This window comes from Notothenia coriiceps, unplaced genomic scaffold, assembly GCF_000735185.1.
Source record: "Notothenia coriiceps isolate Sejong01 unplaced genomic scaffold, NC01 NC01_scaffold00001982, whole genome shotgun sequence".
NCBI classification, from domain to species: Eukaryota; Metazoa; Chordata; class Actinopteri; order Perciformes; family Nototheniidae; genus Notothenia; species Notothenia coriiceps.
In genome coordinates, this window is record NW_011334683.1 from 59,533 (window position 1) to 70,486 (window position 10,954).

The following is a 10,954-nucleotide window of genomic DNA, read 5'->3' on the forward strand; positions in this document are numbered from 1 at the left end:
TTTTAGGTGAGTTCGTTCGGGTTAAAGTATAGGTTATAAATTTAATTAAGACTATGATAGATACCACGGAAATTTTTCCAAAACCCCCCCAAAAATTTTTTTTTCAATTTAAGGGGGGGTCAGGGGGGTCTTTTTTGTGGGAAAAAAAAAAAAAAAAAACCCCCAAAAAAAAAAAGATTATTTACAAGAAGGAGGTACCCCTTTTAGCCGGAAAAAAAGGAAAAATTTTTGGATGGGGGTGGGCCTTTAATTCGTTTTTTTTTTTTAACTTGTAATTAGGAAATTTTTAAACGGGAAAAAAAAAAAAAAAAAACCCTTTGGGGGGGTTTAAAAATTTAGGGGATTGTTTTTTTAAATCAGGTAGGGGGAGAAAACCTTTCGGGGGCCATAACCAAAAACGGCAAACCATTTTTTTCCCGGTTTTGCCCTGGTTTAGGTTATGACCTTTCGGGGGGGGCTGGGGGGGGCCCAGAATTTTTAAATTGGAAAACGGCTACCGGGGGGATTTTGTAGGAACGGACAACCAAAGGGGTCGGGGGAAAAGGGTTGGGGGGGTAAGGGAACCCAAACCCCCCCCCGTTTGGTGTTTTGAAAAATTTAGAGGCACGCGGGGGGGGGAACGTTTTTTTAAACCCAAAGGGGGGGGGGTTACCCAAACGGCCCGGCCAAACCCCCAACCCAACAACCCAAACCCCTTCCTTACCCCCCGAGGACATTTCCTTTTCAAGGGATTTCCCCTTTTCCCGCGGGCTTTAAAAAAAAAAAAAAAAAAAAGGCCGGGAAGGACCCAAAATTAAAAAAAAGGGTTTTAAAAAAGGGGGGATTTTCCGCCGGGTTTTTTTTGAAAGCCCTTTCCGGGGGAAACCCCAAAAAAAGAAGTAAAAAGGGGAAAAATGTTGTGTGTATTGTGGGGTTGTATTATGTGTTGGTATTATGTATAGTGTTAATAGTTGTTGTGTTTTTTTTTTCGGCGCTTTCCCTCCCTCCCCTTTTTTTTGTCTCTTCTTAACCCACCCCCCCCAAAATGTTCCAAAAAATTTCTTTTACTTTTTCTTTGGGTCGGGGGGGGGGAAAGCGGCCTCACCGCCGGGGGGGGCGGGAAAAATTTCTTTAAAAACCTTTTTTTTTATGTTTCCCCTCGGCCTTTTTTTAACCGGGGGGGGTGGGGAAAGAAAGGGGGGGGGGGGGAAAGGGTCTGGGGAAGGGGGAAAAATGTTCTCCGTGGGAGGAAGGGTTGGGTGTGTGGTTGCCGGGCCCGTTGGTTTAACCTTGGGGGGGGGGTTACTCCCCCGGGGGTTTTTTGGCTCCCTTTAATGTCACACACCACCGTTTGGTCCCTAACCCTTTCCCGAAAAAAACCTGGGTCCCCCCGTTTTTTCCCTTTTTTTTTTTATCCCCCCGGGGGGGGGGGTAAAGGGGGGTCAAAAAAACCCAGATTTGTTAAAAAAAATCGGCCCCGGGGCCCGGAAGGTGGTCTTTAAAAACCCTTTAAAACCCCCAGGCCAAAACCGAAAAAAAAAAAAAAATTGTTCGGTTTTTTTTTTTTTTTTGGGGTGCCCCCCCCCCGGGAAAAAAAAAAAAGGGGGGTTTCCTCTTCTACCCTTATAAAAAAAAACCAAAAAAAAAAAAAATTTCCCCCTACAAAAAATTTTTGAAAGAAACCAAAGGGGGGGGTTTTCGTTTAAAAAATATTCTAATAAAAGGGGGGGGGGTAACCGAAATAAGGGCCCCCTTTACCCCCAAAAAATTTCCTCGGGTTAAAGGGTTTTTTACCCCTTTATTTAATTGGTTTTTTTCCAAAAACAAAAAAAAAAAAAAAAGGGGGAACCCCTTGGGGGGACCCCCCCTTAAATTGAAAATTTGGGGTTTTTTGGGAAATTTTGTGTTTTTTTTCGGGGGTGGTTAAATCTAATCTAATTTAACGGTTTCTTTTATTAAAAAATTTTTTAAAAACAACCCCCTTTATACTTTTTTTAAAAAAACCCCCCGAAAAAACCCCTTCACTAAAGGGGGGGGGGGGGCGGGGGGGGGCTTCGGGGAAAACTTTTTTTTTTACTTTTTTCAAATTGTTTCGTTTTGTTATTTTTTATTTTCTTGGGGTTTTTGGGGTCAAAAAAAAAAACTTTAATTTATTAAGAACAACAAACCCATACTTTTAGTTTTTAACCTTTTCTTTTTTTTCAAAATTTTAAAAAACCTTTTTAAAAATTATGTTGTTATTTTTGGTTTTTTTTTTTTTGGGGAAAAAACAAACAAATCATTTTCAGGAAAAAAAACCGCGCTCATTTTTTGAATGGAGTTAATCTTACACATCTTTACCAAATTTTTCTTTTCAAAAAAACAAAAAAAAACCTTTACTTTTTCGGGAAAACAAAAAAAAAAAAAGAACAAAAAAACACCCCCCGGGAAAGGGGTTTTTTCAACTTAAGGGTTCGTTTTACTTTTGGCAGGGGGACCCCTTTTTTTTATTTTAACCCCCGGGGGGGGGGGGGAATTTTTTTTTTTTTAAAATAAGGGGTTTTGAAACCTTTCGGGTTTGGTTGGAAAAAAACCCCCCCCCGGATTTTTGGGGAATTTTTGTAAAATTTTATTACCCCCCAAAGGACCATATTTTAATTAAAAAAAAAAAAGGGTTTTTGAATCAATTTAAAGAAAAAAAATTTAATACCCAACGTAAACCCAACAAAGTGGGAAAAAAGTAAAAAAACCCGGGGGTTCGGGTGGTTCCCTTGGCAGTTTTTAGGAGGGGGTAGTTCCGGTTTTTTTTTCCTTTTAAACCTTTTCCCCAAAAGGGACCCAACGGGAAAAACCCCCCTTTCCGGGGATTTGCCAAAGGGGGTTTTTCGGGAACGGGGGTTTAAATCGGGGGGTGATGGATTTCGGGGAAAAAAAAAAAAAAATCCTTTTTTTCAAAAAAACACCCCGGGCCCGGGGGGCGGGGGGGGGGCGGTCAATTTTCTTTTTTGGTCTTTTGGACGGTTTTTTTGGGTTGGGGGTTGTTTTAAAAACCAGTTTACGGGGGGGGACTTTAATATTGAAGACCCCGTCGGGGGGGGGGGAAAAATTTTTAAACAACCAATTTTAGAATAGTTCGTTTTCAAAAAAAAAAAAAAAATTTGGGTTTTTTCTTCATTAGGTCAAAACAAAAAAACCGGGTCCAGGGGGGGGGGGTGGGGTTTGAAAATAGGGGTTCTTTTTTGGGTTTTTCCTTTTTACCGGCCCCTCTTTCCAACCCCTTTTTTGGGGTTTTTTCCAAATCCGACAACGTTTTTTTGTTTTTTCGGTTTTTTCACCCCCCCGACAAAAAGGGGGAAAGGGGGGGGAAACAACCCAAAAACCCGAAAAAAAACAAAGGGGGGGATCCCGGGGGAAAAAAAAAAAGGATTTCCTTTATCTCCCTATTTTCGGGGGAACCGGGGGGGAAAAAAACCCAAAGGGGGGGTTTATCCGGCCAAAAAGTTTTTTTTGTTATTTTAGGAAAAAGGGGAAAAACCTCTTAACGGGGGGGGGGGGCCCTTTTTTCCCCCCCCTTTTTTTCCAAACTTTTTTTACAGTGGCAGGGGGGGCCAAATCTCTCAAGGGGGGGGGAACCCCGGCACGCCAAAAAAACTTTTCTTTCCCACCCCTTTTTAACCCTTATACCTTTCCCTAAATGGAGGGGGAAAAAAAAAATTTCTGTCCTTAGCTATTTGTTTTTTTCTTTTTCTTATGTCTTCCTTCTGTGCGTCGGTTTAAGAAACATCCACTGAAGGAAAAAACGAACGTGGGTGTCAAGTTGGGGCTTTACTTTTTATTTGGTCTTCAAAAAAAAGGGTAGGGGTTCTTGGGTTTCCCGCGCTGAATGGAGTAAAAAGCACAATAAAAAATAAAGTTTGATTATATTCCTGTGATCCTGGTATGATCAAATGAAGAAAAAGTACATTGATTTAACACTTTGTGTAGTAGTCTTGGCGAGCACTACTCATTAGATGTGTAAATGTTTAAAGAAAAGTTGTTTGAATGAAGCCTTTTTGTGGGTCCAAAGTGATTAGCATGACGTCTGATAAATGCCCTTAAATGATGTCACTTGAAGCAACGACCTTTGGGGCTAAAAACTAAACATGAAATAATGTTCTGCATCATATATTTTTCACTTAGTATTTTAAATATGTGCTTTCTTGGCAAGCACCAGACCTCATCTTTGCTCGAGGCTACGGTTCAAAGCTGCATTAGCCACTACTAGCTTTAGGAAAAAAGTTGTGGGCGGCCATCCGCAGTAAGACAACTGCACACCACAATGTCAATGCTGAATATAACTTGGCAGCCCTAATTGGTATCTATCAGCAGTTACCAAAGAGTATCAGTTGTTGGCAGTCACTATCCCAGAACCAAGAAATGCCGGAGAGTGGAAAACCAAAGTTAGTGTGCAAAACACAAAGCAGTGTGTTCTCTGTGTTGGCTGTTCCTAGGCTCTAAAGGATAGAGATAAAGCTGCCTTTGGGTCAGCGTTCAAAACAATAATCCTTCTTGGAGATGCCCGAGGGGAAAAGTTGAAAAATGGTCCGTCGTTGAGAGTCTGGCGGTGTTGAAGAAGTGAAATGGAAATGAAGGGAGTACTCTTTAAAGACAGGAACGATAACAAAGAAAAGATACAGAGGAGAACGCAGCATTTTAGTGACTCTTTGCTGCACCAGTCAACCCCGAAATGAAATACAGAGTTCAATCCCAGACCCAAAGTATGCGGAAGAGTCTTGAACATAATCGTCCTCAGTGAAGTAATGTTATCTTAAATGTCTGTTTCTATGTCTTCTTTGTTGACCCTGTAAATGGAGCTGCTATGATGTAAGAACAATGTCAGACCTAATCCAACAGCAAAGTCACATCCTATCTTATTATCGTTATGTTGAAGCAGGCCTTGAAAGATGATATTCAGGGTGTACAGATTTGTGTCAAAACCAATCTGTAAAAGTAAGCAGTGTTTGCCAACCGCCGGACGAGCACATGTCTCCAGTTACTCTGGGTTTAGTATCATAAACACAGTCTTTCGATTCAACCTTCGGAGAACACAGCAAGCATAATCATCTTTGCTGTCTATAATCAAAGCACTTATTGAATCCCTTCAGATGTGTCAGGTGATACTGAATGTCTCTCCAAACACAACATCTGCTTTAAAATGACCCAGTATTTGTATCAGCCAGGTGTTGAACAGCGTGTCCTCCGAACACAGTTTGATTCAGCTGCGCTGGCCACTGACCCGTTTTATGGAAAAAGGACTCGTGTATGTTTTCAATTAGCGCTGGAACAGGTGAGAGGACGCCAAGACATCAGTGAGGAAAAGATGATTAATGAAAGGGCTGAAATATATGACTGCCAAACAACACGGTCAGTTACGAGGCTGAATAATGTTAATATTATAAAGATGTGTTACCCAGTTAAAATGTTTTCATCATTCATCTAGGCTGCCTGTGGTTATTATAGAATACATTTAGTTTAGAGGGGTATCGCTTTTTTTGGTTTTCCCTCTCCTGTGGTGTGTTATGTAGGTTTATGTGCATGTAAATAAAGAAATAAAGAGCTTTTTGAACACTAAAGGATTTAAAAATGTCACAGTAGATGCACAACATACAGATATAAACATAACAATGTGTATAGTAGGGCCCCTTTAAGTCAACTCTGAAGTCAACATACTAGCGGTGTTTCAAATTAAACGTCATTTACACATTAAATCATAAGTAGGTTTTAACTTTTGATGCATTTGGAGCCTTGGTAATTCTGTTTTATTTGATCTCCATCTTCAGTATTTAGCTTTCACTGATGTGTTCAATTCTTCAGCTCATTACCACAGAGCATTGACAAAAAGCTGTGATATCTTTCTTTCTAGTGTTTCTGTTAATGAGTTCTGTTTCTGCACATTATGAAGTTAGCTATGACTATTCAGTGCTGTCATTTAAAAACAGATTACTGCCAACTATCCACCTCTTCAACAAACTGCAAATGTAAAAAACATAGCTTTCTGTGTCCCGTATCTTCCAAGGAAAGATCTATCAGACACAAAGTGATGACAACAGCACTAGCTTTTATAAACTACCTATTGAGTACATCACTATCAGGTTGCAGCAGCTGGTGATATAACTTCAGAATAGATGTTTAATGACACAAAAAGGCTTTAAGAGGGAAGGAAATAGCTTTTTAAAGGCAAAATGATTTACCTGCTCTCTGATCTCCTTCATCTTCTCCACTTTCTTCAGCTTGGTGGCGTATTCCTGGACTTCATTCAGTCCCATATCTGTGCACAGCCTCACCAGGAAACGCAGGCCTGGACACACACACAGGTTTTTTGTATTTGTTATAATCAGTGAATCTATCATCTGCTGTTGATCAAGAGTTCTGTTGGGAAATTGTGGGACAAACAGGAAGAATTACATTCCACGTTTTCTGGAAACTTTCGGTGAATGTCCTTATACGTTTCCAGAGCTTTCTGGTAGTTTCCTGAGAAGAAAAGAGAAAAGGGATCAGTGTTTGTAACTTAAACTTAGGTCATTGCTAGTTCCCAGCACCATCTCCTTTCGAATCGTCTTCCATTTCAGATCCATGAAGCTATTTCTGTTGAGTCCTTTGTTGAGATCTCCACATTAGGTTCAATCATTAAAACGAAAGTTAGTTATAATCAAATATAATCAATTATATTCTTGTATAACCCAAAATGAAAATGCTTCATATTTTATGGTTTTCTATATTTACAGTATACAAGTGGTTTGTTAAGTTGAGTGTTAGGCCTATTATGGTTTATGGGTGTCGCTGATAAGAGAGAGGAGACAGTTTCTTCCCTCTTCCCTCACAGCAGTACACAGGGATGGGGCCTCCTGACTTTTTGGAGAAATACTAAAGCCCCAAAAATGTGTTTGTGCCATAGCCGAGAATAATATGTTGCAAGTCCTGCACACTAGAGGCCATGCCCAGTGGGGGGGGGTTCCCCTGGCATGCTCTCTCTCCCGGTAAGCTCTCTCTCTGGAGAGCTGGGTTTTCCCTCTGTCAGGTTCTCTCAAACTTGGTATATAGGGAGGCTGTGGCTCAGTGGGTACTGTGCTGGACTTCGAATCAGGGGATAGCAAGTTTGAGCCCCACTGCAGTCAGCATGTCGTTATTTCCCTGAGACACTTCACCTCAAATTGCTCCTGTGGGGATTGTCCACAGTACTGAATGTATGTAAGTTGCTTTGGATAAAAGCGTCTCACAAGTGACATGTAATGTAATGTAATGTAAATGTTGCTCGAATTTCTTTGATGAAGCAGAGTGAATTGTTGGATGAAAGTTTGAAACTGTTAGATTCCACTGACCCTTTACGAGGAACCGCCTCTGAATGTTGTCAGGCTATAGGTGTGAATGTTAACTCCGGCGATCCGTGAAGAGATTCCTTTGGATTATGTCAGAAGACTCTAATGTCAAAACTATGAATTAAGGTTCCAGATTAGAACATGTAACGAGAGAAGGTAAAACCCTGTTCAAGTGTAGACCAATTTTTCATTCAAATAAACTGATCCCACCTTTTGGATTGGGATGACTTAAAACAAATCTGTGCTCTCCTCTCCTGCTTGAAAGGTACGAAATGCACCCTGCCACACTCACACTTAGGTGAGGCCACACCTCATTACTGATATCAAAATCCTTCGGGATCGCTTAAACAGATTTAGCGGGTCGTCTGAATTGAAACAGTAGTTAATTGAACCTGGTTCGTCAGGAGTTAAGGTGAGGTCTTGCTGACGTTGGTGGATCTGAGCCGAGCAGTAAACTGACATAGACTCAATAACTTCTGTTAGGTTAATTAGTAGGTCTGAGTAATTTGCCGGAATAAATTATCAGCTTCTCCCGACTCTTACAGTGGGCAAACAAACTGAATATCTTCTTCAATAGATTTGATCAGTCATGCGCCCCCAGAGGAACCCCCTCCAGAGGAACCCCCTCCAGAGGAACAACCTCCAAAGGAACCCNCATCTGTCTTCCTTGTAAACTAGCTTCCATCACCTAGTTTCCGTTTATCATTACCATCACTTCAGTCACATGCTTTTATCACATGGCAATACTTATGTTGATGTATATTGTTGTAAATGTTTTATCATTTTTATGCTATGACGTTTGTATTTTGTTTTTGTCTTTGCTTTTGTTTGCTTTGAACAGCCCTTGGAGGCATTTCTTGTGATTTGGGGCTATAATACATTTTCATTTGATTTGATTTGATTTATTTAACTTAGGAACGGACGGTTATTTTTGCCTAAATGTACCTCTTGAAGAGACAACTTAACTTTATTTGATCCAGGGTATTTGCAGGAATCCTGAAGTCAAATGTAAAACCTTTTGAGACCTTTTTTAAGACCCTTTCCATACATTTTAAGACCTCATCGCCACTTTGAGTTTTAACCGGTTACCTTGGCGACACACTTTACCTCACATTCACTATATACAGTATTGATTGTCCTTCCTCCTTATCTTCCAACCATTTGGACGCAGACTTGCATTTCCCCATAACGATGTTGTTTAGCAACCGGCGTAAACGGACCTTCGCGCTATCAAGCAGTGAGCGTGCGATGTCCTGTTCAGATGACGTCCCAACGGGATGCCATAAATAAACTACACAGAATCACACGACACACCTACGCAATGATTACATTCAGGCAGACTGTAGAATACAACCTCTTTGGACAATTTATATACTTATTGAAAACAAGCTACAAAATGTAANGCACGTCCCTTCCCACTACACACCTACGTAATGATTACATTCAGGCAGACTTTAGAATGCAACCTCTTTGGACAATTTATATACTTATTGAAAACAAGCTACAAAATGTAAAACCTTTGAAAATGCCGTTTAATACTTTTTAATAGACTTACTTTTCGCTAAATTGATTTATCAACTTTTAATACTTTTTAAGACCCCGCGGACACCCGGTGATCAGAATAAACCTTTATCAAATATAATAAGAAATGCAGCTTGTGGGTTGTGGACATGATTATATTTAGTAATGTGGATTAAATCTACTTTCCTGTGATGTGTATCATGCTATTTTACTATAATATGAATTATAAGGGAACATCTTACCACTTCTCCTGTAGCAGCTTGCCACCATCAGCTGCCACTTCACCTGAGTTGGTCTGAGGAAGACAACAAAATACATCCAGTCAGTAAAAACCCACTACTCTACCCAAAACGTAATTTAGATTGTTAAAAAGACATTATTAAAATTCCTTTTTGATTTCAGCTCGAAGGCAACAAAACAATTATCAGTCCTCTTTGTTCAAGAAGAAAGAAAAATGACTTCCAGATGAAAACACGCTTCATGGTTGATGAAAGAATACTATCACGGCAATCAAAACAAGATGAACTAAATCAGGAATCACATAAACAAAGTCAGGAAAGAGGAGAAATTAAATATATTTCTCAAGATTAACTGTTGGGACTTGACTTCTGGCATTCATTCACATTTAAATTTGCCAGTTTTTGAACATTTATTTTACACAGATGTATTTGGGCTGTTACTTGTCATGCAATACCCTTTCAATAAAAAGTGGTTACATACTGTATGAGTGTGGCTCTTTCAAAGAACTGGATGGCCTTCTCACAGAACTGTGTCTCGATGTAGTAAGCCCCGAGCCACTCGATCACATCGATGTTGGAGGGGTAGTACCTGAAGGACTGGACAGCAGCACAACATCAGAGCACTGAACTCTGACAATATTGATATATATATGATCAATCTAGGAAAGTTAATTTTTTTGATTTTTATCCGGTCATTGTGTCTTTGGATTAACTTAAAAATAGATTTAAAAAAGTGTATATGATTATATGAAAATTATAATAACAATAATTATAAATACTATAACAATTATAATGACTATTATCATAATTACCTTAATTATCAGTTTACATAAAAATAGGATGAGAAATGAAACGGTCTTGTTATCTGAACACAACACAACTTGTAGGAACTTATTTTTTATTCGTTTTACTTTATTTTCACCCTGGAAATGGATGTATGTATGTATGTTTAAAAATGTTTTTATCTGTGTGAGTATTTAATTACGGAATGATCTTTTATTTAATTTATCCTGAAACAGGATGACTAACGGGAGGGCTACCTCTGTATCAGGGTTGGCGTAATGGGGGGTCATTCGCGGGCCATGCCCCCCCCCCAAACAAGTCACTGTGCTCCCCCAACGCAGGGCAGGTAAGCCCTGCCACTTTGCCATTTTATTTTTTATCATATTATAGGTTAAAACGTTTCCACTAAATGTTTTTTGCGTGAAATAAATCAGAAATAAAGAATTCAAATAAAAAACACAGCCTGAGGTGTGCTCACTGCTGCTCGTTGATTGGTGTGTTTCTTGATCAATGACCCGCGACCTTTGTTTTGTTGTCATTACGTGGCTGACTGTTTAGTTGTAAGCCCAGTGGCGATCTGTTCATCTGTTATACTGATTTTACAGTAAAGCCATCAAAAATAATATGATACAGACAGTACAAGTACTTCTGGGTCTCTGGGTTTCATTAAAGCTCGGCTCTGTGTATGTGTGGCACGAGCGCATTTTGTTGTTGTTAGCATCTGGTTAGCTAGCTATGCTAACGGTGTGGAGGAGAGATAACTACAGCTCAGTGAGGTAAGGTCAGGACTCTGTCAGTGTTTAGATAGTTAACTTTAGTCTAAGTTATCTCAGTGGGTCTCAAACGGTTTGGTTACCATTTATGTAAACAATTATTTCCGAGGAACACCTTTATATGATCATTATAGCCTAGTTATACAAAAATAAGAGAATAAATGAAAAACAGGTATGAAATACTATGACAGTAAAACAAGAATAGAGTTTAAAAGGGGAGTGATTTGTAAAATATCCATAAAGAAAAGGAAAATCTGTTTACAGTTCTGTTTCATATGGGTGTTGAGCAGTGGCAGTTCTAGAACATTTTACATTGAGTGGCAAA

At 39.6% G+C, this 10,954-nt stretch overlaps 1 protein-coding gene across 1 annotated transcript; it reads right to left on the minus strand.

Annotated features, from left to right (window-relative positions):
- Positions 1 to 6,112: 6,112 nt before the first annotated feature.
- LOC104964982 (intraflagellar transport protein 88 homolog) lies at positions 6,113 to 10,146 on the minus strand. Its single transcript, XM_010793919.1, has 5 exons — positions 10,114 to 10,146; positions 9,555 to 9,670; positions 9,077 to 9,129; positions 6,403 to 6,468; positions 6,113 to 6,295 (listed from the first exon to the last, which is right to left on the minus strand). The coding sequence occupies exons 1-5, from the start codon at positions 10,144 to 10,146 to the stop codon at positions 6,114 to 6,116; spliced, it is 450 nt and encodes a 149-aa protein (XP_010792221.1). The 3' UTR covers position 6,113.
- Between the last annotated feature and the right edge of the window lie 808 nt (positions 10,147 to 10,954).

Excerpts from the sequence above, each read along its gene's own strand:
- LOC104964982 (XM_010793919.1), bottom strand. The coding sequence starts at position 10,146 with ATGACCCCCCATTACGCCAACCCTGATACAGAG. Across the intron at positions 9,130-9,554 it reads GAAAGAGCCACACTCATACA|ACCAACTCAGGTGAAGTGGC; the intron begins GTATGTAACCAC and ends TGTCTTCCTCAG. Across the intron at positions 6,296-6,402 it reads GTTTCCAGAAAACGTGGAAT|GCCTGCGTTTCCTGGTGAGG; the intron begins GTAATTCTTCCT and ends GTGTGTGTCCAG.